The following is a 27,758-nucleotide window of genomic DNA, read 5'->3' on the forward strand; positions in this document are numbered from 1 at the left end:
GTGGATTCCATTCCCTGAAATGACCATTTTGCGCTTCCTTAATTTTTGAAATTTCAATTTTGTCCTATTACAAAATTAAATAATATTAATATTAATTACTATAATAATAATTCGCATTATAATATTTAAAATTACAATAATTATTATCATAATTAAATAATTATAATAATAACGTTACTAATTACTACAACTAAAATAACAATTATACAATTATTATTATCACAATTAAATGATAAAAATATAATTAATTACTGTAATAATAATTACTTTTAAAATAATGAAAACATAAATTTTTAATTAAAAATTAATTCACTAAAAAAAATAAAACTCAATAATATGATAAACATGCATATATTTCATTCTAAAAAGTTTACTTATTTTTTCAGTGAACAAATGCGTAATTTTAACTAAGGGTATTTTAGTAATTTTGAATCTTCCATTCCAATCTATTCTAATTCGAAAAGAAAGTAAATACATTAATAACAATACAACTCATTTTGATTATAATTTATGTAGTTCAGGTAAACAACTTTTTCTAATTCACATTCCTCATTCCAATTCCAATATATTTCGATTCCAACCTTATTCCAATTCTACTAAGCAAACACACCATAAATGTTATCCACTGTGCCCAACATATATTGCTGTCAATAAACAACATGATGTAATGTTTAAATATCTATTAACTTATCTTTTGTGAAAAATTGGGATTGATTTCTGAAATTTTAGTTTAGAGAATTCAACCAATGTCGTGTTAAATAGAGAGAATTTGAAAAAAGCCTCTTTTACAAAAGAACAAAAGGATTCGAAGTTAGGTTTAGCCATTTAATTTTTAACAGTTGGCTTTTTATGGTTCTTGGTTGGGTTGGGTTATTTGGGTTTATGATAATGAATTCGATCAATAGTAGATCTATAAAAACGATTTAATGGAAGCTAATTTACATAAGATAAGATGTGAAAACTAAAAATTTTATGGGTTAATAAGTTATGGAGGTTATTTTGATATATTTAACGGGGGCTAAATTAAATAATAGTAAAACCTCTCATATGGATTACTATAAGCTTTCGTTTTTTCAATTAAAATACGAGATTTTAAAATTCTTAGAATTGAAGCTTAAATTTTATGGATTTACGAGTTTATGAGACTATTTTTATAAGTTTAATAGATACTACTTTAGTGGATTTAATAGGAACTAATTAGTAACTTAAGTATTATTCTCTTTATTTTATTTTTTATTTTTTTGAAATTATTTTATCTATCAGAGGCTTAAGTCTCTATTATCATGAGGTTCATTGCCTCTGAATCCAATGCAACTCCATCATTAATCGGGTTGAAAAATATTGAGCCAATCAACCTATTATAACTTAATCAGTCCATTTAAATTTAATTGGGTCCAGTGGATTGGATTAAGCTTTCGCACCCTTGGGACTGATGGTTCTTGCATGTGGAAAATTGAAACATTTTAGAATACTCATATTGTTATTGTGCCAACCTCCGATCATCATGAATTTTTTGTTTTCAGCATTTCATCTCCAACTTCGGGAAAATAGCAATGCACAAAGGACGTTGAGAAGAATTGTTCATCAATAATAATAATAATAATAATTTGTAGACACACTTTTTTAATAATTTCTTAATGGTTTCATTATTCAATTTTCTGTTTCTTTAAAATTGTTTATCATTTGTGAAAAGAAAATGTGGGTTTATTTAGATATATACTTTTGCATTTTATAATTTCACGGGTTTATATTTCATACTATTCCACTTCATCTTTAGCCAAATGTTTAGCCTTCCAAGTGCCAAACCCACCACCATTGAATGTAGCAATTTATTTTTCCCATTTTTATGTATGGAATTTCTGACAAATAGGATAAAAAATAAAAATAAAATGTTTTTTCTTGATTGAATATAGAATTCATGACTTTAGGACACATAAGATAAGGGTCACATTACCTTCGTAAATTGACTATCTTCATATTATTGTTCCTATTTTTAAAAATTCTAATTTATTTTATATTTTTGTTAAGAAGACTAAAAAAATTCATTAACCCATTTCTATTTTCTCCTTATCTTTAAAATAAAATAAGAATGACTGCAAGTTTTAAAAATAAAAAAGATAATTTATAGATAATTAATTTATGAGAGGATTTACCCCCATAAAATATGATCCCATTAAATTCCACAAAGGACTTTAAAATTCTAGCACTACCCGTCTCACCTTTGATCGATGAGATGAGCGACAAGTAGGAGGGGCAAAATCGTAATATGAAAAATAAAGGATTCCAGCATAATCTCTCCATTATGGATGGCAAAATACTCCACGGGTTTGCGCCCCATGAAGTCCCACCCCAAATGGGAAAAATTTTAAATAATTTGTGAGGAATGGAGTGGGGAGTGGGGAGTGGGAAGAAAATAATCTTCAAATATTTAATGGGGGTACGGTTTAGTTTTGCACTCCTCACCTCAATCCCCATTATATATAAATATGTTTTTAATTCTTATTTAATAATTTTTATTTTATTAATTATAATGTCAATTAATATTTTTTTAAATTTTTATGTAATATAAATATGATATGAATAAAAGAAAACCCTACAATATTTTTAAACTCTGAAATATTGTTATATTTTCTTTTCTCTTTTAACGTGCTACGCTCTTTAAATATTTTTTTACTTTTAATATCAATTTAAGATATTGTTTCAAACTTTTAGATTTTTTAAAAAAGAATTTAAATATTTTATAATATGGTGATAATTTTATTTTTTAAGTCTCTAATTTTTAATTTACTGAAATTATATATTTATAACTAATATAAAATAGATAAATGAGAAATGTGGTGGGGATGAGGAAATCATTACCCACATGAGAATTTATTGAAGAATGAGGTGGGAAATGGAGGCAAAAATTTCTAAGAGGGGTCCCATTGCCATCCCTTGTCTCCATCTTGTAGGAAGCTCAAACGAAATCCTGTCCGAGTTTCACATTTTATATGCCTTGCCTTGGTTCGAACTACCATCAGATGTATCTTAAACCGTCCGATGCAAATCAAAGGGAAAAAAAACAAGGGTTTGATACCTTTTTTTTTCTCATCAAAATTCAAACTAAATCTACAGAATATTAGAATTTTAAAATTTTTTATTTGAATTAAACATAATCTCTGCGGATAATTTGGGGTTTTAAGTTTGAGTTTAATTATGATTGTCTCAAAAATCAATGCAAAGAAATTAGAGTTCCGTTCTCCCACGTCAGTGCATACGCACGAAACACCACACTCAAACTCAACGCATGCCCAAAATATGGAATTTATTTATTAAAAAAATAAATAAACAATATTAAATTTAAAATCCTTAATTTAAATTAAAATAAAATAAATTATCATTCGTATACCCTATAGTTGTTCTGTTATTAAAAATATAATAATATTTTGAGGATGTATCAATCGTCCACTTTAAGTTGACAAAATATATCTGCCGTCCACCAAACCGTTACTTACTGTTTAAATAGGATAACGCCAAAAAGAGAATTTAGTCTTTTTATATGATACAAATGATATTTTTAAGGATAAAATCGTCAATTCACTATAATTTTATTAACGTTTAAATGATAGCTAATGATTTAATGGTCGATAAATAATTTTTATTAATTTAAAATAGACGATTGATATATTTATAAAATATTATAATATTTTTAATAACAAAATATTTATAGGATATACAATGATAATATCCCTTAAAATAAAAGAAAAGCTTTTAGCTAAGCCAAGTCATCTTCTTTTATTAAATATTATCCGTGACCCTAACCAACCAGTTGCTTTGAAGAGTTTTGATCATTAAAGTTCTCTCGCTCTTTGCTGTTTTTTTTTCCTCTCGCTTCTTCGCTTCGACTCTTCACAAGGTCTTCCTCTCTTCGAATCGATTTCTCTTTTTTAATTTATCTTTATTTTGCTCTTGTTTGATTTCATTGAATAACTTGTAATCTGTTTGTGTTATCGATTAGATTGATATTTTAGGGTTTATGTAATGATTAAGATAGTTCATTGACTCTTCTTAATTTATGATTTTCTCCGCTTAGTTTTAAGTTCTAAGTTCTAAGTTTTGACTGCTGATTGTAAAGCAATTTTAGCTAATTTTGTTTGATGAGTTCAGGAGGAATGGCAAAGAGTTACTTCAAGCAAGAGCATGATCTTGGTAAATATTTTCTTTTTTTTTCAATTTTTTTGGGAGTTTTTTGAATTTTCTAGTAAGTTTCTGTTTATTCGCATGTTTTATTTGTGGGGAATTTGATGAAAAATGTTGAATTTATGAAGTTACGGTTGTTTGGTCTTTCAGAGAAGAGACGCGCCGAGGCTGCAAGGATTAGGGAGAAGTACCCTGACAGGATTCCGGTGAGATTTAGCCTGGCTTTTTCTTTTCTGTTGTCAACTTGTCTGTAAGTTTTTGTCGTAAAATTATCACACCTACGTCCAATGATCTGCTGTTGTGTTATTATTTGGTTTTAGAATGATAGTACTCCATGGTTAATTTCGAAACTTGTATTTTTTGGATATGTGGCCTTGAGCTTGGTTGTTGCTATTTGCTAGTTGCTACCTTTATATGTATTCTTTCAAATTTGATTTACAATGATGAGTGTTTTGCATGTGTGATCATGCTTCTTGAGTTTTACTGAGAATAGTTTTAGTTACACAAGGTTACTTGACAATGGCTTTTTATTTTTATTTGATTCTGTTGTGTTACTTTCTGTGAGTGTTGCATAAGTTGAATGACCAGCATAAGAATACTTTATATCTTTCTTAATTTCTGAACTTACTTGTCTCTGAACTCTGTTCTTTTGCTTTAAGGTGATTGTGGAGAAGGCAGAGAGAAGTGACATACCAAATATAGATAAGAAGAAGTAAGCTTTACACCATATTATTTATGACATTGCATTATCTGGTTTCATTGTAAAAAGGAAGAAAAAAAATACATGATCTGTTCCTACAGTTTTGAGCTTCTTCAGTGACCTCTATTTCATGGCTTTGACAATATGAGAAAGAAATTAGAGTGCTGATTTAGGCTACTTGAACTTGTTTGTTTATGTACTGGATTAACACTTGAGCTGCATTATTTGAAACAATTCTTGGTAGCAATCTCATCAACTTTACGTAGCACTCTCATTCCTTTCTTTTCTAAGGTATATTGATCTCATTCCTCTGTGGTAAGGGGCAGCCAGCAGAGTATGGCAACCTCTTACTTGTGCTACTTTGTTTGTAATATTACCATAGTTTTCATTGTTATCTTATATTGTTCTTCCTGTTTCATTTAGCTGATCACATGGCTCTGTCATGTGAGTCTGCATACATCCTATGACAGCTTCTTGCAGCTATTTTCTTTGTGGGTCTTGCTAGCTTACAGTTTTTGTATATTACAGCCCATAAAGAAGGGGCGTTAACTGGCCCTCATCCAGTTACCCCTTTTGGCCTGGCTGTACATTACAGTAAATGTAAGGTAGCCATGTCTTTTTTCCATTTTTTTCCTTTATATTTGAGATTAAAACCTAAGACCTAATCAAAATTTAGTCATTCATTTGTTTACCTGATAATCATCATATCTATTACTTCTTTTTCTTTGTCGCATTTCTTTGAAAGATCATTGTATTTGTAGAATTGGCTGTCGCTTCAGTGTTTATAGTTGCTATCATTGCTGACAGATGGTAATTTAAATGTCCATATGGACTATAACAACTCGCTACTTGATTCTATCATACTAATAAGGTTTCCTCTTTACCTGAATGTGAAAATTACAGGTATCTTGTTCCAGCTGACCTGACTGTAGGACAATTTGTCTATGTCATCCGTAAAAGGATCAAACTGAGTGCTGAAAAGGCGATATTTATTTTTGTGGATAATGTGCTCCCACCTACAGGTAAAGTTGCTAATCATGTTGTACTTGATACTCCTAGTTGTGCTTTTTTGTTGATTGAAAATGGTTCATCCGGTCATTCTTTTGTTCGGTTTTGCAGGTGCAATTATGTCTGCCATATACGAAGAGAAAAAGGATGAAGATGGTTTTCTTTATGTGACTTACAGTGGGGAGAACACATTTGGAAGCCACATCCCAGTTTAGCCTTGTGATTATCTATCTGCTCATTGTGTGGTTTCTTGTGCGACCACATTTTTATCTCAATTATCATCCTTGCTTTCCGCTGAATATTCCTTTATCGGGCATATTTTATATTTTATAAAGACATTGCCAGTGATAATATGTACAGTTACCTATTGTATATAAGTCTTAAAGGCATAATATGTCAAATTTCTTTCTTGCCTTTCTATTTTGATGATTTTTTTTCGGTTTGGGTATTTGCTGCTGGTTTCAATCTGTAATCTTTATAACGAAATACTTGACTTGGAACCCGGATTCGGCGTGTTTGTGGGCCATTGCTATTTTTAAGATGTAAATTTGACCAACTTATTAGAAGTAAATCATGGGATTAGACTTTTTAACATTTCTCCCTAATTCATCGATGATATTTTGTTAACTTGATCTAGTTATGTCGAATGTATTGACTGCATAATTGCCCATCATTCAGCTGTAAAACAAATGCATTCACTCGGGGCTTCTTTGTACTTAATTTCAAAAGCATAATATCAAAAAGTGGTAGCTAAGCAGGTTTAGGCCCTATTTGGTACTGAGTAGCTCAGCTGTTATTAATTTGAAAAAAAAAAGATTTATTTTTCATGATATAATGGTGAGATAAAATTAATTTTTAAACCACGACACTTAGTGCTTACCAAGTATTTAAATTGTGTACTTAAAAACTATAATTCTCCAACCATAATATCAAACGAGGCTTAACATCGTCGTTGATAATTATTTTTTTATTCTAAAACCAAATGTTTAAGCTTTAATATCTTAGGCTCCGTTTAATACAACTTTTCAAGGAGAGTTTATTTAAGTAGATTTATTATAAATAGACCTTTTGCTAAAAAAATTTAGTTGTTTGATAGTAAATAAGAGTTTTTATTAAAAAATTATGAAATTACTTTAATAAGCAAGTTTTTAAAATTATGTTATGAAAAGAATAAAATAAGAATGTCAAATAAGTAAAGGATATTTAGATATTTTAACATTTGAAAAAAAATTTTAATCTCTACTTTCAAAAACCTAAAATTTGAGCTTTTACTAGTAGAGGTAAAATGGCTTATTTAAATTTCAAAAACTATATTAAAAAAAACCAAAAAATAACAAAAATTATAATAAGAGCTTATAAAATTAAATAAATATTTATAACCATTAAATAAATTATACCAAACAGACACTAAATCTTAATCAACTATGCTAATTGTAAGGGGGTACATAAAATTTAGGATCTGACATCAAGTTTATGTATAAATAAGAGAATTATTTTAGAACTATGTGTCGCATAAAGAGAAAAAAATAAGAATATTCCTTTGACACAAAGGTTTATTCTTTTTATAAATGTATTGAAAAGTCCATTCTTAACCGTGGATTTTTATGTCCATCAAGTATAATAATTTTTTTCAAATGATATCTTTATATTGCTCCAAGTATTTTATCCAAATAATTTATTTTGAAATTTGTATCCTTATAATTGTGTTCGCGTTCTTCGTTTATTGGTTTAATATATTTTCTTTCGACAAACATTAGCGAAATGAGGAAAGATTTTACTAAAATAAAGATAAAAAATAACATCAATTAAAGATAGGACATAATGAACCTTACTTCTTAAAGAAACGTGCATCTTCCAATAACAATAGTGATCCTTGATAAACCTTTTTATTATTTCTTTTTTTATCTTCATCTTTCTTACTAAAAAAAGTGCCGCATTGACTGACCATCAACAAATTAAAAATGAAACTTCAGAAAATGCAGGCGACGTGGTGTATCGATTGAATATAGGGATTTGAAAATGTGTGCATCACCTCAATTATGGGGCGATTTTATCCCGCCAATTGAAAGCGAGAGTCCTACTTATTGTTGGAAATTAAAATTTTGAAAATATTTCTTATTCTTTGCCAAGATTTTGCAAATTAAAATTGACAATTTTGAGGGAAGGACGAAGCAAAAGCTTTCGCATGTAGTGATCATATAATGCTGGCTGGGGTTAGGGGAGGAGGACAGTGCGCGACCGCGAAGTGATAATTATTTTCGATTAAAACTATCAAACTAACAATGAAATTGATAAAAAGACTAATGGAGAGGAGAGACCCTCGCACGTGGCTCTTGACATTATTGATAGAATTGTACAAAATAAGACAGAGTGAAGAATAGCACATGAACAACATGCCACGTGGCATCAATGGTGGTGGGGTAATAATATGTCGACCCGTCTTTGTTACTAAGCGGAGGGTGCAAACTGACGGTAATGGCCATGCAACTGTGTCTCCCTCATCTTCTGTCCCCCCGGCCTCCCACTCTATTGTTGGACCCATTTGTCCCTTACCTTGCATTTATTCTCCTCTCCTATATTTGATACATGCGAGTTCGAACAGATTTTAAAGTACGGGAAAATTTTGAGAAAGTTTTAAAATTGTGGATTTAAAAGGTTTAAAATATAAAGTGTATAAAATATATGATTTATATATTTTTTTAGATTTTCTTATATTTTAAAATTTTGAATTAGAATATTTTTATTCTCGTGATTATTATTTTTACATATTGAGCAATATGAATAATTAAGCTTTATTAAGGAATGATGTATTTAACCTCTTGACCAAAAGTTTAAACTATTAATTAAATAAGAATATAACAATAGCATTAATGATAAGTTTTGACAAACTACTACATCTGAAATGTGAATCCAAGGAAGATTAATTAGCTAAATTAGGATAGGTAGAGTCATGAGAAACCAAGGGTCATATACAAGATCTTGATTTTAAATGTACCAAACCAACCTAAATATAATATTGTATACGGAATTTCTTCGTGGTTATTGACCCAAAATAAATTATTATTTAATTTTTTTTTTCACGGTCATGTAGATAACTTTTTTTTCATGGTACCATTAAATTAGTGTCCATCTACGTTCTGATACAAATGCTTTTAAACAGAAGAAATTGAAACTGAAAGTGCATCACCAGTAAGAGCTGGAGTGAGCTGGATAGCTTCTACAGAATAGGAAAAGCCGTCGCCGTTTTATATATATCGATCTAAGCAAAAAAGGGTTGACGTATGTAAATATGCTTCTGTTTAGCGTCCCTATCCATTCTGAATTTATGATCTGATGAGGGAATTAAATGTAGTTTGATTTATTTACATTCAAGCACCTGAAGCGAAGTTCTTAGAAAGCTGAACTATCAATTCCTATGAGAATTAATGTGAACAAGATGTACGCTACTCGAACCAACATTTGTATGTATATTTTTCTTCTTCGCCATTTTGATAAGGAATATCAATCTCCATGACGCCATGTCTATTGTCTAAAATTCGATTTTGTAAAGTATAAAAAGTAAAATTGTGGCACAAGGACAAGGAATGGATGTCCTCAGTCGGAACACATGGGTAGGACCTCGATCATTTACTTTAGTTTTCATTTTATTACGTGGCCATTTTGATCAAATTCATGAATATATATTGATTACTAGCTTTTGTAGTAAGTGTCTTGACTAGAAAATATGAACAAACAAGCAAAATGCTATTTGTCTCCAATTCAGAGAGTCACGGTTCCATGCATATGTTACAAAATTGAACCAAGCTCTTTCTATAACGTGTCTTCTGATTTCTAATATTTGGGACCCTCAAATTGATTAAAAAGCAAGACGGAGGGAGCAAAGGAGGCCCCCACAATATATTCAATTTGGTTCATCACCCAAACAACTGCATGTTCTATTAAAGGACCTATTTCTTCTTATACAGAAACCTGCATTTAATGCTTCCTCTCTGCTTCTCTCAGTACAAATACTTGAAACCTAACAAGGAACTAACCTATCATACAATAAGAGTCTCTTATAGCTATCCTAGCTGGGAGAGTTTAAACTTACTGGTCTATCTATCTCATCGTCATGTCTTCTATTACTCTTTTGCTTCTCTTATGTCTTTCCGTGCATGCATGCAGTGAAAGAAAAATCTATTTGCAGCATCAGGTTGGCGAAAACACCATGAAGCAAGAGGAACCAAAGGCTTTCCTAAAGGACGAAGCTTCCCCAACTTCAGGTTTTGTTCAAATTGGCTAGCATTATTATATCTTTTAGGTTTCCTTCTGCATGTGTTGTGTCTGGATGACGGTCTCAACTTGCATTTCGATATTGACCATAAAGCGTAGCAAAATAATCACTATTTATCCTTCATCAAGATCGTATAATTTGTAAACATAAATAGATAACGTCATCCTAATTAATAGTGGTTCACAAGACCTATTAATTCTAATATGAGATGTCCATATCACATATGAAAAAAGACGCTGCCTTGCAATGTTGTCTTAATTACACCTCACATGGGGAAACATTGTAATGTTAAGTGAAAAAACAGATGCATGTTGACATTATTTTATCCGGCAATTTCTTGAACTAGCCTTATTGATATAATGTAATAAATTTTGATGTTTGTATTTTATATATGTGCAGGTGATATTGTGATGCCTTCTCTTCAAAATGATCTGCAACTTTTGGCTAAAACAGAGGTAAAAAAAATTAACTTTGATACCTTCTATATCTCTTAGTCTGAGAAGATGGCGTATGGCACATCATATATGCATCCATGATCTATGCATAAGCTAGCATCATGAGTTTGAACAAGCAAGAGAGAGAGAGAGAGAGAGAATGATGCCGTATTGAATAATTTCATTGAGATGCACGTTATTAATTGTAACAGTTGATATTCATAAGATGTTCTTCTTGGCTAATTGTGTAGATAATTGAAAGCAGCAAAGCACAAGCACGGTTCTTGCTAGGATCTCCACCAGGTAATACCAACGAGGCAGTAGATTCCAAAGAAAATGACTTTGTGGAGGACGCGGTCGTAATGGATTACGCCCAGCCTCATCGGAAACCTCCCATCCACAATGAGAAACCCTAATTATTAGTACATGCACTAATTATGTATCATCCCTTTTGCTCAAGATTTTCTTGTCACAGGAGCTCATATATCTAGAGAGTGTTTATTGTGTCATATGTGAACAATTTGAAGGGCATTTTGTCTTTATGTATCTTGCCAAACATTTACCATCAGCCTACAAAAAATAAATGTGGCAATAAGTTGTTTTTGTGATTAGTTGGGACAACAATAATTCTAATTTTTACAAGTTGGTTTTGCCTACTGTCTAGACGGCAAAGATGCCCTTTTCCGTAAGCAACTGCAGAAATCCCTTCGTCAAATATCAACTATCCATGTGAAATCAGTCTTTAATAATTGCAAAAGAAGACAACTTGTTAGAATACGATGAGTGAATGTGTGATGGCCCGTAAACACGGTCTGCATTCATGTTTCTATATTTAATGCGAGAGTGAATATGGGAGACACAATTGACAAGGATGTGTTCCAGGGTGCTTTCATTCAGTTGATTTTTCAACTGATGATATTCCTATGATCATAAAGATCTCGTTCGGGAAGGACTATTACTTCCGTAGCTGTAATAAACGGCGTTAGGTTCAGCACTAAGGCACTAAACCTACATCTTTTGCATGGTCAACACAAACATCGAGATTCTTATCACTCCAATTGGTTGCAAAGAATATGAATCTTACCCTGCTTAGTGCTTACTCACCCAAAATACAGCAGTTATTTAGGAAAAAAAAAAAAAAAAAAAAGCCAGCAGGTAGGTAGAACGAACTAAATAACAATAAAGGGTAAAAATCATTTGTAAGGTGCTAAGTGAAAATTTTCTATGATCTACTCTGTTGGTATTTAGAACCTTCTGTTCTGGAGACTGGAGTAGAAGACCATGACCATTAAAATGGCATTTCTTCAGATCGCCGGTGGCTGATTGTTCAATTACATCTTCTAGGTTTGATAGTTCATCATTGAGGTATCTAACTGCAACCGACAATGAAAGGTTTAACAAATTTGATAAATTCAGAGGTCTTTATTCCCCACTTGAGATCAGTCTCTCCGCCACCCAACCAGAAGAAATCAGGACTGAGTTTGGTTATTGCTTCATCCAAGATCACCTGAAATCAGTCTATACCTCATCAACAAACAATCACAGAATAGTTAAATAATCTTCTCTTACATTCTCGGAAACCCAAACATTCGGTCTAACAGAATAAATGATACATTAAGTATTAGGTTACTTGAACATGCATATGTGCTTCCAGTCTAACAGACTACATTGCACGAACTTAATCAAGATTTCTGATTGACAGATAAAATTTAAAATATGGTCACTAAAAAAATCAGTGAAACAGTAAATCTAGCTGTATGGTTTTCCTGTTTGCAGTTTGTGTAACCAAGGCGAGAAACATAAATTTTCATTTTCTCCAACATAATCCACTTTTCAAGTATTCTCTGCTGTTGTTTTTGCATTAGAGAATAAGAGATGCCCCTGGTGACAAATGGGCATTCAAACACACACAGAGACAAAGCCTTAGCTGGCTCAATTTCAAGTCACGTTAGAACATTTTTCTATTTTCTACTTTTCTAGTGCTAGTGTGTTTCAACCATTAAACAATTTTTTCAAAATAGCAGACTGGCAAGTTATCATTCACATTGACCATGAATACAGTGGACCATCCTAAAACTGCATATATAAGAATCCTAACCCTCAATTTTCAGGGCCATAATTTTGACAGGCATGGCATTTGGATGAGTGGACCGGTCCAACAGCTGGCAGAAAGATTGGAAGGTCTTAAATCACAAAACGTAGTTCCATGATTTTGATGCACATGTCAAATATAAGGTGCACCCTTTCTTCTCCAGAATACATCAGAAAATGTGTATAAAAAGCGGCCACACTGCCATAAGCACAACACCTTAGCTTTTGGGCTAGGAAAAGACTCTCAGAAGAGACAACTGGAATTGTCTCTGGGGCCTCAGTGTTCATGCTTCCTCATACATCCAGACAGGACAGCGAAGTGGTATTTAAGAGAGATTTGTGAATTGAATGAATACTGAAAACTCCACACTCAAGCTTAATAAGAAGAAGCCAGTAAAAAGGGTTGGGAGCTTAGAATAACAAGTAAAAAGTAGGGTAAACTTCAATTCATCCCCCAAATAGAAAAACAATTTTCAATTTACCTCCCAAAAGTGTGGAAACCTCAATTTACCTCCATTTTCGTTCAGAAGATGAGAGCAAATGTGAAGCACCGTTGATGCATTTATTTTTTGTCTTAACAGGAAATAGGAGTAAATTGATGTTTTCTTACTTTTGGGGGTAAATTGAAGATTGTAATTTTCTAAGTAGGAGGTAAATTGAAGTTCTCTGAAAAATAATAATAATAATAAAGGAAGCTCTTTATTCCATCCTATGTTTATGGTATTAAAATTTACAATACTAATTAATCTTACTTTTAATAATCATGAAGTGATTGTAGTAGCAGAGATGGAACTAGAGAAATGATTCACAATCAATGAAATTTAACCAAAGCTAAAATACAAGCAACAAGACATTCTAATTAGAACATCATGGCAGAAAAAAGTTCAATTATAATACTATAAATAATTTGAATAATCCAATTCCTATAAACCACTGAACACTTCCAAAATAATTGCAGACAAAGATTGATTACCGGAATGTCTGTTTTCATGCCAATACATGTAACTGCATTGTGCTCATATCCAGTCAAATTCATTGATGTCTCCTCGGGAGCAAGCCTCACTGCATAATTAATAAAATTCACTACAGTTAGTCTGTTATATTTCTCAACTTAAACAAGTTAGTCTGTTATATTTCTCAACTTAAACAAGTTAGTCTGTTATATTTTTCAACTTAAACAAGTCAATGGTTAAATGACTATTGAAAACCTCAAAGTTTCATTGAAACATACCCTCATTCAAAAAAAGTTCAACCATATACCAGAAATAATGTAGCAATTGTCTTGTAATATAAATTTCAAGCATAGTACATATCACCATGATAATGAAGATGATATGAACTAATGATTGTCTCAATACCTATTTTTTCAGACAGAACTTTTCTATAGGAATGGGTAAGCAAGAACATCTATGGGAGTTAGGCATGCAAAACATTATGGTCATTTCTATATGGGCACATATCCTGTGAAAATCATGCACAAAAGTTCTAAAACTCTATTACCATTATGACAGTCTACAAACTAGTTAAGAGTATAAACACGAAAGCTCGACAAAATCTATGAAAAGGCCAAAACTCTCCTTCTCAGGCTACTGCCATTTCCTCCCAGTTGCTAAGAATTAAAAGAAGACTCATTAGACTGAGAGAAATGGAATGGAAGCCCAAATCCTCACTTTGTCCCAAATATACAAAAATATCCTCCCCTGTGTTGCCCTCAAATATGCTTTTGTTTCTCTCCAACCACACAACCCAAAAAGTACCACAATCAAACTAGCCCATAATACTGCAAACTTCCCCCTTCCTTTAAATTCAAAAGGAAACTCCAAAAGCAAGAACCAACAAAAAATTAGCACAAATAAGTACACCAAATATCTATATGAGTTAATTATTTTCAAAAAATTATATCAAAGACAGTAGAATGCAGTACCATATTCTCCCCATTTCCCCTGCCACCCCAAACCACACATAGAGAAGCAAAACACATAGATATATATATATATATATATTCTGAAGATCATCATGCTTTAATACAGCCAGACAGCAGAGCTCAATAAAAATTTGATTCAAAATCACTGGTTCTTTTAGGATGATGCACTTGTCATTTAAATATTTTGAAAGTAGCTGTAAAGATATATCTCATTCTGTTGTTTCAATCATGGAACATTAAAAATAACAATGGAAGAAATACCTAAATAATAACAAACACTTATCGGTCATTCAGTGAATAACTTCTTACAATTAAATTTCTTTTTCGGTATCTTGCCATTGTTGAGAGTGTACAAAAAGTTTTTCACAGCTTCAGCATTAAACCGGGCAGTATACTGCAAAATGAAAATGTAGGATGAGCCACGAACAACATCAAATTATAAAATTTTGATGAGTGGAAACAAGCAAGGTACCTGAACAACAACAACGTAATACTTTGAATTGTTTCGATCACTACAATCAACTACACTGGACTGAGCTTGTGTATTAACCTGAGCTGACAGAAGGAATACAATTAAACGCCCTGATATAAACCCCTAATTTACAATTAAACATCAAAATTACCAAAACAAATTTCTATATAAAATCTGTGGCCGAGAAAATTTAAGTAGAAATTCCGTGATATTATTATATTATACGGCGTGAAGAAATGACGTACCAAGACGATGCTTTTGCAAAGATGATGAATGCAAGCAGCAGCTAGGACGTCTCTGCGCGACTCGAGAGGCCAATCGTAGTAATCTGAGGGGACTTTTTTGAATTGAAAGTCGTTGACACCGTTGGATCGAAGAATGTTCGAGAGGCGAGCTTCGGTGTCGCGGATTGTTGTATGCGGAGTGGAAGCAGGGACTGCTGCGGAGCTGGAAACGTCGTCGTCGTCGACGGAAAGGATAGTTTGCTCGAGTTTCGATATTCGCGGCAGAATTTCAGTTTGGACTCGCTCCAGCTCCGCCAATGCTGCCTCCATGCTCTGTGTGAGACGCGTGTGTGTGAATTGTGATTAATGGATCACTTCGTGTTCGTTGCATGTCAGGTTGTCTGGCCCGTTGGTTTTGTTGGTTGCGTACTTCGTTGAACCAACCGCATTTGGGCTTCCTCAAGCCCGCAATTGCGGGATCCATGATCAGGCCAGGGTACACGAAGCGGCTGGGAATTTTTATTTTTATTTTTTTTTTAACGATTGGCACTCTTATAAAATCCTCTAACAATTATTTTTTAATTATTTGATACTAAAAATACCTGTTTTAAAAAATAAATCCCTCTTCCAAACTTTCTCTCTCTACATAACTCAAAAACACTAACTTTCAAAAATATATATATAAATAATAAAAATATTAATGTCTTGAGTGTGTACTTATCAATTATATAGATGAGACTAAAATAAATATACAAGAGAGAAAGACTTTGGATCAAAAGGGAAGCAGCACTGAGTTTTATTAGTTTATTTTTGAGCTACAGTAAATAATTTAAATTGGGTGTAGATTTTAAGTTCGTTAATCATATAAAAATTTAGTCATTAGAGCAAGACACATTTCTAGTATTACAAGATGTTATTTTTGAGTTTTGGTTATACTGTACATGCAAATTTTATTTAAATGTATAGATTAAAGAGAAAAAAAATAAATGGAATTCATTTTATTTATATTTATACTTATATATTTAAATGTAATTGCAATAAGAAATTTTCGAAAGGGTGCCAATTGTAACACCCTAGGCGAATCCCACATCGGCAAAGCACGGGAGAGATGCTGGGTTTATAAGGGGTGATCCACACCTTAATTGGCAAGACGCGTTTTGGGGTGTATGGGTGCCCCAAGAACAAATCCGTGCGGGCCTTGTTAAGGCCCAAAGCGGACATTATCTTGCCAGGTCTGGGTTGGGTCATGACATTGTGGTATCAGAGCGGCTCCGCGTGTCCTCTTGAGCGATGGTGGGGCAAACCTCAGCGAGGACGCTGAGTCCCCAAGGGGGGTGTATGTAACACCCTAGGCGAATCCCACATCGGCAAAGCACGGGAGAGATGCTGGGTTTATAAGGGGTGATCCACACCTTAATTGGTAAGACGCGTTTTGGGGTGTATGGGCGCCCCAAGAACAAATCCGTGCGGGCCTTGTTAAGGCCCAAAGCGGACAATATCTTGTCAGGTCTGGGTTGGGTCATGACATTGTGGTATCAGAGCGGCTCCGCGTGTCCTCTTGAGCGATGGTGGGGCAAACCTCAGCGAGGACGCTGAGTCCCCAAGGGGGGGTGTATGTAACACCCTAGGCGAATCCCACATCGGCAAAGCACGGGAGAGATGCTGGGTTGATAAGGGGTGATCCACACCTTAATTGGCAAGACGCGTTTTGGGGTGTATGGGCGCCCCAAGAACAAATTCGTGCGGGCCTTGTTAATCATAAGAGTCATAAAGCTTTGATTTCTATGGTTAAGGCAATGAAAATGCTAAAGAAGGGGTGTGAAGGATTTTTAGCGTATATAGTTGCTGACCATCCCGATGGGGCGTGCCTTGAAGACATACCTATTGTAAGGGAGTTTATTGATGTATTTCCTGAAGATCTTTCAGGACTACCCCCAGATCGAGAGGTTGAGTTTACTATAGAATTAGTTCCTGGTACTACACCTATATCCAAGGCACCATATCGGATGGCACCCATTGAATTAAAAGAACTAAAGGTCCAGCTACAAGAATTACTAGATAAGGGTTTCATTCGTCCTAGTGTGTCGCCTTGGGGTGCTCCCGTTTTGTTCGTAAAGAAGAAAGATAGTTCAATGAGGTTGTGTATAGACTACCGGCAGTTGAATATGGTTACTGTTGAGTATTAGAAAATGCATATTTATAAAGGAGAAAACCGTCATTTTACATTTTAAGTCTTACTAACAACCCTTACTTTTATATATTTAACATTCTTGTGATTTAATTACATGTGTTTTATTTTAATTAAGTATTTTATGTATTTTAGGGGCATTATAGTCATTTCACAATAAAGGAGAGATCAGACGGCAAAACGGACATCACTTTTGAACTCAGGACGGTCGAAAACCTTAGGAGGAGTATAAAAGGAAAAATGGCACTATTCACATGTACGGTACTATTCACGTGTACGGTACTGTATACGTTACTGTTCACGACACTGTTCACATAGACGGATGATGACGTGGCATTGACCGATGATGTGGCATTGACTGATGAGGTGTCACGATCCTGTTGGACTAAAATTCTTATGTACTGTTGATGGTGACGTGGCAGCATATCAGTGGACGAAAAATCTCGCGTACGGTGCATGCATCACACAGGATTATTTTCAACCAAACCGCGTTACTGTTCATCCGGGTCAAACCGCGTTACTGTTCAAAGTCGGGTCAAACCGTGTTACTGTTCATCCGCGTGGTCAAACGTGGACTGTTGACTGATGACGTGGCGCAATCCTGAGCGTCCAAACTGTTTTTAATCCGATGGCCATGATTTACTCCATGTATCTATAAAAAGGGGGCCTCCCCCCCCTAATTGGATATCTCTGAATCCATTTTTGGACTCTGTTTTCTGTAATTCCCTCTCCATCTTGTATTTTCTTCGTATTTTAATAAATTCCTATTTTGCCCCTAGTTCAATTATGAGTGGCTAATTTTCTTTCAAGCTTGGGTTGAAGGTGAAGTCTCAACATGTGTCATGGGCTTAATTTGGTAAATTTATTTTCTCTTCCCCTCTAGTTTTTGTGGATGTTTTGACTTCTCGTCGACAAATAATACTAATCTTGTCTAGTACCGCCTTGGTTTCACCGGCCCTCTAGTATAAGGTTATTATTATTTGGCACGATAAGCCCTTAGCACCATATTGATTAGAGCGTGGTTCATGAGGTGTGGATTCCCCCCTCATGATTTAATTGGCATTAATAAGGAATATTTAGCCCATGATGCATGTTGATGCGGATCCGAATACCCAAGTACGTCATTTCAATAGAATTATCTTCAATCTATTCTCGCCATTGCAAGTCAAATTTTAGAATTTATTATCGCCATTTCAATTCCAATTTTAGAATAATTTAAATCACTTCCACCACAATTCCAACCACCCATTTACAAAATTAATTCTACATATAATTAAAATCCACCTCCTCGTGGGATCGACACTCGTCACCATTGATCTACACTACAATAGATTCGTGCGCTTGCGAGTACATTAAAATTTGCACAACAGTTACCGTCAAGAATAAATACCCTCTTCCCCGAATTGATGACCTCTTTGATCAATTACGAGGTGCAACGGTATTCTCTAAAATTGATTTACGATCTGGCTACCATCAATTGAAAATAAGAAGTGAGGATGTATCGAAGACAGCTTTTCGAACTCGTTATGGACACTATGAGTTCTTAGTTATGCCTTTTGGATTAACTAATGCTCCTGCAGCGTTCATGGATTTGATGAATAGGATCTTCCAACCTTATCTTGACCAAATGTCATGACCCAACCCAGACCTGACAAGATATTGTCCGCTTTAGGCCTTAACAAGGCCCGCACGGATTTGTTCTTGGGGCGCCCATACACCCCAAAACGCGTCTTGCCAATTAAGGTGTGGATCACCCCTTATAAACCCAGCATCTCTCCCGTGCTTTGCTGATGTGGGATTCGCCTAGGGTGTTACACCAATAGTCCACTTTTCTTTTTCTTTTTTCTTTTTCCTTCACCTTCTAAAGAGAGAGGCTGGGTAAAAGTATTGATGTGCTAGAAGGTCTTTCACTTATCGCGTTTGAATTTTGGATTTGCAATGTCTTGATGTTCACGCCGTAGTTGTGGAAAGAATTTGAGTTCAAAACAAGGGGCTCTGTTGAGACACGCACGCTAGTTTTATTTCTTTTTCGAAGCTACCATCATGGTCCAGGAGTCGCCGGTGTATTAATTGATATGACAGACAGAAACAGAAAAAGAAAAGTAAAAACACGGACTATATGATAATTCAATTAATATATAATCGTTCAGAAAGGAAAAAAAAATCTGTGGCATGTTTTCGAACTGATTTCAGTTGACTTCTTCTAGATTATATACTACGACTACACGTACTTACGTTTACAATAAACTTTATATTACAATACCTATAGGTTTATACCTAATTAATAGCGCCTATTTTAAACACTAATTTTAGCCATTTATTTTATACAATCTCACAGTGCAAACGTTTCGATGATTTTAAAATATACGAATGCCAGCACTTAAGCACGATTATATATATACATATATCAAATAATTTGAGATAAATGTATTTTAATTATATTTTTATTTTTATTATAATAATAAAATATAAAAATAAATTATTTTATTACTATATTTTATTAGTAAAATATTAAATTTATGTATTAATATTCAGATAAAAAATTACTTAATAATTAATTTAATACATTAATAAAAAATAATAATAAAATTTAAATAATATTATCTTTATATTAATATAAAATTAATACAGTGCATCGTAATATCAAATACTATACAATATTATTATAATAATATAATACAATACGCATATATTAAATTATATAATACAGTGTATCAGACACCACGTCGTGTTTAGTGAATAAGTAAATTGTCTCTTTCACTTAGCCCCTCTTACTTAATTTAAATGACTGTTTCTTTCATACTTCCTATAATACCTACACTATAATAAAATCCAAAAGTTTCAATTTTCAAGTTACGAAAAGGAATTACTAGAAGAGAAATAACTGGAAAATACTTAAATAAGTAGACACTTTTATTTGTGTTTCAGTAGCTAAACAGGAGGTGCAGCCCGCGGATTGAAATGGATTGGGGTATCAAGCAAGCAATGTGGACATGTGATGCGACGAGTGGGCATCAAGTAAATCCACGTGATTGAAAAACCTGCTGAAATTTTATCATGGAGGGAGAACGGTTGTGCATGGTCTTGTGTAGTCTCTTGATTTAGGCTAATCCAATTTTTTTTTTTTTTTAATTTTGTGTTATTTTCTTGAGGCCTTCAAAATTTCATGCTGCAATTTTCTCACCTACTAAGGACTTCGAAAAAAGTTGGTGCAATAAAACATATTTTTTCCCAATTCACTTTTCGAAGTAGAGTTAGGTAAATTTCCATTCGGTTCAATTTTATGTGGGCCTATTTAGGTATAGATTTTATTGGCAGAGTTTTGATAAGTATAATTTTTTTATAAAAGAAAAAAAATTAATTATTTGTTTGTAGATGATAATTTTTTATTAAAAATTATAAAATTACTTTAATAGATAAAAATTTTTAAAGTTATGTTATGAAAGAAATGAAATAAGGTTCTCAAATAAATTAAGGATATTTTAGATATGTTACTTAATAAAATTTTTAACCTCTACTTCTAAAAATCTAAAATTTAAACTTTTACTAATAGAGGCTAAATAACATATTTAATCTTCAAAAACTCTACTAAATGGAACAAACAATAACAAAAAATTTGAAAAAAACTTTGGAATTAAATAAACCCTTATGGCCGTTATATAAACCATATCAAATAAGCACCAAATCAGTTTTAATATTTTATAATCCTTCTTAAACTCACTTTGTTATGAACCAAATCAAACCAATTTAATCTAGTACGGTTTGGATTGGTTCGGTTAAAATAAAATACCACATTTTCTCCCTTAGCTACTTTCTCAACTGAAAAGGCAAATACTTGTTTAATCTCTATATTTTAACTTAAATACTCATTTAATCCTTATATTTTAAAAAATACATCTAAATGCCCTTGTAGTTAAATATGTTATAATATTTTAAAAAATACCTCTAAATGCCCTTTTAGTTAAATATGTTAAATTTTTTGCTTTTATATTTTTTACCCTTACAATAATATTCTTACCATTATTTAATTTATCTGTAAAATTTTAATTAGCAAATGAACAAATAATTATTCATTAGCAAATTAACCAATAAATATCAATATAAAAGAACTAGCTTTTTTTTTCAATACCAATGCAATAATCTCGCTATTAATTTATTTATAAATAAATTAACATCGCTCAACTTATAGGAATGTTTAATATCCTTACAATAATTTTACTAATAGTTATTTATAAAATAATTAATTAATCAAATTAATCCTAAAATAAAATAATAACATAAAAAAATGTGAAAAAATTTATGTTCCTTTAAGGCTAATTTGATAAATGAATATTTTTTCTTTTCATTACTATCCTCAATAAGGTAAGAATATTGTCGCAATGGTGTTATTGTAAAAGATAAAAAAAAAAAAACAAAGAGTAAGGAGTATAACATATTCAACGATAAGAGTGTCTTGAGAAATATTTTAAAATATAAGGACTTACGGACACTTTAGTCAAAATATAGTTACTAAACGGATATTTACCCTAATTGAAATTTAAAATATCAAATCAAATATTTTCAATAATTACCAAAAAAAAAATAGAAATCATCAATTAAATTCTTGACACAAAATACACAAAATAACATCCTCTAATAATCCTGATCAATCTTAATCAAAGCTTCCAATATCGGACTTTACAAATCTAATTCTTTCTAGATCCTTAAAGTAAAAAAGAACCAAAAAAACTGAAGCATAAACAAAGAACCCAGCATGTGGGCACAAGTTAGTAGCAAAAGCAGAAATTCTGAAAAATGCAGCAGCATTGTTACCAAAATAAAAAATACTGAAAAATAAAAGCAAATGTAAAAGAACATAAATGAATGTGGGAGTGGGGAAAACACATATTTACCGGCTTCGGATAATGATTACTGTTTTAAGTTAAATCCAATACATAAATAAACTAATTGTATTTTCTCCGATTTGCTTCGGTTCCATGTCTATTATTTTCTTAGCAACCAAACATTTTTCATACTGGTAAAGAGTAGAGATCAAGATTCTCTCTTGATCTGATTATGTTTTGAATAAATAATTCAATTATTGATTGATAGTTAATAAATAAAAAAAGTAAAATAAATTAAATTTTACCCATACACTATCGATAAAAGAGTACAAGGATAGAATTCTTTCTTCAAAACCGGCTTGTAAAGGGAGGGTGCCGAGAGCATTATATTCCCATTTAAACATTGGATCCTAACATTCCACCACATTTCACAACCAACATCCACAGCAGTCCATCAGACCCAGTTGGGCGACTTCACGGATCCCAAACAAAACCTTAATTGATTCCATTTGACATCGAATTGTCCAATCCACTTGGTTATTACACACAAAATTGAGAACTAACTCGAATTTGAATTAAAAAAAAAAATTAAACTATTCGGTTTGGGTTGAGTCATTGATTTTTTTACCGACTCCTATTTCGAAGATTTTAAATATTTTAAACCTATAATTATTTAATATCTGTCTTTATTGAAAGTTTGTTGCAAGATGATTTTATTTTTTTTTAATATCATAGTACAATATAAATACCCGAAAGCCTGGTAAGTCTAAATTTATGCCTGTCGAGACCTATTTTCATATATTAAAGTTGAACCCAATAAAAAAATTTGAAACTAGAAAAAGAATAATAAATAAATATATTCTCACACACAAAAAAATATCCTCCACTTTAAAATTTTTAAGGCGAGCATAGCAAGTACTCATAAACTCAGTGAAAAATTTAGCTGGATTTAAATATTTAAAAAAGTAATGACGTGTACTAGAAAATATAAATTTTAATACATTAGAAACTATATGTCAATATATATGTGTATGTTTGTTAGCGGCATTCTTACATTATTAAAATAAGGATGTTCTTATTAGAGAATTATTATTATTTTTACAAGCGCGTGCGCGCGCGCACACACACAGATATACGGAAAAATGATACCTCCACTCTAAGGTATGAAAAAATAGTTAAAAAATCATGATATTTTTAATAAGAGACACCAAAATCTCCTTTTAACTATAATACCTTTTGACTCTATAAATCCAAAAAAATTGATCCCAAAATTTTATATTAAATGAAATATGACACGAAAATAAATGTAATAATATATACATTTTAAAATAATTTTAATATTTAAAAAAATATTTTAATATTTTACAATTTATTAGACTTATTTTACTATGTTAAAGTTAATTTTAAAAAATAATAGAAACATAATATTTTAATAAAGTAAATTAAAATTATTTTCAATATTATGTAAAAAATAATTTTAAAAATTATCAACAGGAGATATCTTGTTAATATTAAAATCTATTTAATCCATAGATTTATTTTAAATCTTTATAATAAATATAAATAAATTATTAAAATAAATATAATAACTTAAAATTTTAACATTATTTTAAATGTTAAAAATAATTTAATATTTATTAGTCTACTAGATAGATCATATTATTTATATTAAAATTATATTAATAAAAAAATTTAAAATTAATCTTTTAATTAATATATTCAAAAGGTATTATCGTTCAAGTCACGCTCTCGTATGTAGTCGTCATTTTGGTCAACACTTTATCCCTTATGGGCCAACTCGGTGTGAGCGAGGATTAATCTGAATTGTGGTACGGGCTTAAAGGTGCCTTCCATAATTGGTCCACTCGTGGTTCAAACCAAAGGATATTATCGTTAAAAAAATTCTTAGTATCCTTTTTTTAAAATTTAGAAACTTTGTAATTATTTTTTAAAATTGTAGAAGTGTAGGTCTTGTTTTTTAAATATCTAAGAAATCTTTGAATAATCTCTCAAACTTACATTTAAAAATTATTTCCATAGCTTTTCAAAAAAAAAAAATTATTTCCATAGAAAATGAAATTTAAGGAAAGTCGCGGTCATTTATTCGAGAAAATTTGACCGTTGAAAACAGAAGAAAATGAATGTCCTTCCTTTGCCTTTACACCACTCTTGCTTTCCCTTCCTCCCCCATTATAAATAAAGAAACAGAATCAAAGGAAAAGAAAGAAACCATCCGATCAAAATCAAATCAATAATCATGCACAAAACTCCTTCAGGATCCTCACTAGGCCCCGGCGGCCTTGACTTGACTCAAACCTTCTTCAAGCCCATTAACCATGCGGCCCCACCTTCCCCCACCAAGCGCCACACCAAGATCTCCGTCATTGGCACTGGCAATGTCGGCATGGCCATTGCCCAAACCATACTCACCCAGGACTTCGTCGAAGAGCTCGCTCTCGTCGACGCCAAGGCCGACAAGCTACGTGGCGAGATGCTCGATCTCCAACACGCTGCCGCTTTCCTCCCACGCACCAAAATCCTCGCCTCTGTTGATTACGCTGTCACAGCGGGATCCGATCTTTGTATCGTCACCGCTGGCGCCAGGCAGATTGCTGGCGAGTCTAGGCTGAATCTCTTGCAGAGGAATTTGTCCCTGTTTAAGGCTATTATTCCTCCGCTTGTCAAGTACTCGCCTGACTGTATTTTGCTGATCGTAGCTAACCCAGTTGACATTTTGACTTATGTTGCGTGGAAGCTGTCTGGGCTTCCTTCGAATAGGGTCATTGGGTCCGGCACGAATCTCGACTCGTCCAGGTTTAGGTTCTTGCTCGCTGATCATCTCGACGTCAACGCTCAGGACGTGCAGGTTTTTAATTTACTTAATTCCTTCCCTTAAATATATGCCTTTTTAATTTAAAATCTTTTTTTTTTTTAAGTCTAGACTGTTGCGATGGATCATTTTCAATTTCATGGGATAAATTTGTTATTTAAGTTGAGTGGATTCTGACTTCTGAAATATGTTGTCGTTTTGGATTAAAGGCATTTAAAAGTTGGGGTATGTTTGGCTGTGGAGTTCTCTGTTGCGTGGATAACAAGGACTGGCCTAAGTCAAAGTGAATTTCAAGTTTCAACCACGCGAACCCCAAGCCCCCCCTCCCCCCAACACACACACACAACACAAAAAAGCCAAAACGAGGCCCCCTTTATCTAAGTTCTAAATTTAATAACCAGAACAAATTTTAACGCAAAAAATGGCTGTCGTTTTGGCTCTTTTTTAGGGTTTGCGACGGGTTATGACCTAGGTTTAGTGCTTGCAATATGATTAATTCTTCTGAAGAACGGTAAAGATATTTGCCTAGGATTGATCTGTTAGGCAATTAGGCTTACATTATGGCGCGAAATATGACCATACGGTGTTATTCTATTGATTCATTAACATAATATGTGCAATGTAATCGTGCCATTCTTAACTAATTATCCTTCTGCTTAACAATTTTGCATGTAGTAATTGACATTGCGTTACAGCTGCATTGAAAAGGTTCGTCAGATTCATACCTTAATCAGATCTCATGTGAGATTTGCATGCACATCTTGACCCCTCTTGGATCTGATCACACTTTGAATCTATGTGAAAAATGCAATTTATGATATCTTCTTAATAATCTTCAATGCTTGTAAACTCGTTGTAGGCCTACATTGTTGGGGAGCACGGTGACAGCTCTGTGGCGTTATGGTCTAGCATAAGTGTTGGTGGAGTGCCCATTTTGAGCTTCCTAGAGAAACAGCAGATTGCCTATGAGAAGGAAACCCTAGAGAGCATACACAAAGAAGTAGTAGACAGTGCATATGAGGTGATAAGCCTGAAAGGCTATACATCTTGGGCAATTGGGTATTCGGCAGCTAACTTGGCTCGATCCATAATCAGAGATCAGAGAAAGATTCACCCAGTTTCAGTCCTTGCAAAAGGTTTTTATGGCATTGATGGCGGTGACGTGTTTTTGAGTCTGCCAGCACAGCTTGGTAGGGGTGGAGTCCTGGGTGTGACTAATATTCATTTGAATCAGGAGGAATCTCATAGGCTCAGGAACTCGGCCAAGACCATCTTGGAGGTGCAAAGCCAGTTGGGAATTTGAGATAATAATAACTCAGCATTACATATGATCAACTAGTTCTTCTGCTGCATTTTATAGGACTAATCTGCTTTGCAGTTTATGAGCGATTGGACTTTTTTTCTTCTTTTAATTTATACCTAATTTCTATAAGTTATGCTTATTTTTGTATCGTACTGCATTTTGATTTTTTTCAGCTTAATAAATGATACTTTTTTTTTTCGCAATTATGAATTTTCTATTACTTTGATGAGTACGTGAACTGAGTTGATAATGTATAATTTTTACTTAAAGTAATAGCGAACTGGGAGATCGTCACTTCCCCTGATGCTTTTTAGCTTTTACTCGATTACGATTGTTCAGGATTGTTGTTACCCCGTTGATGTAAAATTTTTGGTTGGAAATATGTGTGATTCGAATGGGCAAAATATGGATGGCATGATCATTCTTTGATTTCTTTCTCAACCGCCAGTGTGCCACTGCCAAGTGGTTGGATTGTCTCTTTAAAAATATCATATTATTTTCTCTATATGTATACATTGCCTCTGTAATTTTCCATTTTCCCCCTAAGATCGAGCTAAGTAAAGGAGACTTGTAAGGATATGTTATTCCGTATTGGCGATGGCAATGGTCGGTACTGTATCAAAGTGAGATCCTACTAGGAATACGGGGTAATCCTTTCATCATTTAAATTTAGGGGAAAAAAAAGGTATATTCCTTTTTTTTTTTTTTTAATTGCATGAAAGCAAATTGGTGAATTTTAAAATTGGAAGGAAAGATTTGAGTTCACTCTTTATAGAATTTGATGTGATGAGGCTGTTTTAATTCACTCTATGATACTAATAATAAACAGAACATACTGGAGTAGAATATTGGAAGTCATTAACATTATGCCTCCCAATTTGGGATTGAGAATGGTGAGTTTTAATACCAAGTTATTTCTGCCGGCAATAGAGTATTTGTGTGAACTAAAACTTTGTTATACACTTTTTTAATCTCTGGTTTTGGTTCCTCTTTCTCCGTGCGTTAACCATTTCCAAAATTAATAAAGAAGATGGACGGCAAAGGTTTATGCTTTTTATTTTATCTATGTATTTTGTTTTGGAAAGAAATCGAAATAAACAAACTTCACAATATTATTTAGATCAAATTCTTCCCGTTTTACACTTTTTTTTTCCAAATTTTATAGATTTAATCATTTAAAAAAGTTTATAATGGAGAAAAAGATATAGGTGGGTTTTATTAGGTAAGTTTTTATTTTTAGTGCTTATTCGGTATGACTTGTGTAATAAATATGCATGTTTGTTTAATTTTAAAAAAATATTTTTAAAAT

General features: G+C 32.7%; 4 protein-coding genes across 4 annotated transcripts; 3 read left to right on the forward strand and 1 right to left on the reverse strand.

Moving 5' to 3' along the window:
• The first annotated feature begins 3,745 nt into the window (after nucleotides 1-3,745).
• On the forward strand, nucleotides 3,746-6,307 carry LOC102614048 (autophagy-related protein 8f). The gene is made up of 6 exons (XM_006477153.4): nucleotides 3,746-3,895; nucleotides 4,147-4,188; nucleotides 4,330-4,385; nucleotides 4,839-4,891; nucleotides 5,783-5,901; nucleotides 5,999-6,307. Exons 2-6 carry the CDS (start codon nucleotides 4,152-4,154, stop codon nucleotides 6,100-6,102), a joined length of 369 nt encoding a protein of 122 aa, XP_006477216.1. The 5' UTR covers nucleotides 3,746-3,895; nucleotides 4,147-4,151; the 3' UTR covers nucleotides 6,103-6,307.
• Nucleotides 6,308-9,869: 3,562 nt separating this feature from the next.
• LOC107176817 (uncharacterized) lies at nucleotides 9,870-11,202 on the forward strand. The gene is made up of 3 exons (XM_015529774.3): nucleotides 9,870-10,149; nucleotides 10,560-10,615; nucleotides 10,846-11,202. The coding sequence occupies exons 1-3, from the start codon at nucleotides 9,999-10,001 to the stop codon at nucleotides 11,008-11,010; spliced, it is 372 nt and encodes a 123-aa protein (XP_015385260.2). The 5' UTR covers nucleotides 9,870-9,998; the 3' UTR covers nucleotides 11,011-11,202.
• A 520-nt stretch (nucleotides 11,203-11,722) lies between these two features.
• LOC102614342 (uncharacterized) lies at nucleotides 11,723-15,687 on the reverse strand. The gene is made up of 5 exons (XM_006477154.4): nucleotides 15,327-15,687; nucleotides 15,082-15,159; nucleotides 14,919-15,003; nucleotides 13,659-13,747; nucleotides 11,723-12,101 (listed from the first exon to the last, which is right to left on the reverse strand). The coding sequence occupies exons 1-5, from the start codon at nucleotides 15,633-15,635 to the stop codon at nucleotides 11,964-11,966; spliced, it is 699 nt and encodes a 232-aa protein (XP_006477217.2). The 5' UTR covers nucleotides 15,636-15,687; the 3' UTR covers nucleotides 11,723-11,963.
• Nucleotides 15,688-24,494: 8,807 nt separating this feature from the next.
• LOC102614633 (L-lactate dehydrogenase B) lies at nucleotides 24,495-26,753 on the forward strand. The gene is made up of 2 exons (XM_006477155.4): nucleotides 24,495-25,182; nucleotides 26,006-26,753. The coding sequence occupies exons 1-2, from the start codon at nucleotides 24,574-24,576 to the stop codon at nucleotides 26,447-26,449; spliced, it is 1,053 nt and encodes a 350-aa protein (XP_006477218.2). The 5' UTR covers nucleotides 24,495-24,573; the 3' UTR covers nucleotides 26,450-26,753.
• Nucleotides 26,754-27,758: the final 1,005 nt, after the last annotated feature.

This window comes from Citrus sinensis, chromosome 3, assembly GCF_022201045.2.
Source record: "Citrus sinensis cultivar Valencia sweet orange chromosome 3, DVS_A1.0, whole genome shotgun sequence".
Classification (NCBI taxonomy): domain Eukaryota; kingdom Viridiplantae; phylum Streptophyta; class Magnoliopsida; order Sapindales; family Rutaceae; genus Citrus; species Citrus sinensis.

Excerpts from the sequence above, each read along its gene's own strand:
- LOC102614048 (XM_006477153.4), top strand. The coding sequence starts at position 4,152 with ATGGCAAAGAGTTACTTCAAGCAAGAGCATGATCTTG. Across the intron at positions 4,386-4,838 it reads AGTACCCTGACAGGATTCCG|GTGATTGTGGAGAAGGCAGA; the intron begins GTGAGATTTAGC and ends TTTTGCTTTAAG. Across the intron at positions 4,892-5,782 it reads CCAAATATAGATAAGAAGAA|GTATCTTGTTCCAGCTGACC; the intron begins GTAAGCTTTACA and ends TGAAAATTACAG.
- LOC107176817 (XM_015529774.3), top strand. The coding sequence starts at position 9,999 with ATGTCTTCTATTACTCTTTTGCTTCTCTTATGTCTTTCCGTGCATGCA. Across the intron at positions 10,150-10,559 it reads CGAAGCTTCCCCAACTTCAG|GTGATATTGTGATGCCTTCT; the intron begins GTTTTGTTCAAA and ends ATATATGTGCAG. Across the intron at positions 10,616-10,845 it reads AACTTTTGGCTAAAACAGAG|ATAATTGAAAGCAGCAAAGC; the intron begins GTAAAAAAAATT and ends CTAATTGTGTAG.
- LOC102614342 (XM_006477154.4), bottom strand. The coding sequence starts at position 15,635 with ATGGAGGCAGCATTGGCGGAGCTGGAGCGAGTCCAAACTGAAATTCTG. Across the intron at positions 15,004-15,081 it reads ATTACGTTGTTGTTGTTCAG|TATACTGCCCGGTTTAATGC; the intron begins GTACCTTGCTTG and ends TTCATTTTGCAG. Across the intron at positions 12,102-13,658 it reads GCATGAAAACAGACATTCCG|GTGATCTTGGATGAAGCAAT; the intron begins GTAATCAATCTT and ends GACTGATTTCAG.
- LOC102614633 (XM_006477155.4), top strand. The coding sequence starts at position 24,574 with ATGCACAAAACTCCTTCAGGATCCTCACTAGGCCCCGGCGGCCTTGAC. Across the intron at positions 25,183-26,005 it reads TCAACGCTCAGGACGTGCAG|GCCTACATTGTTGGGGAGCA; the intron begins GTTTTTAATTTA and ends AACTCGTTGTAG.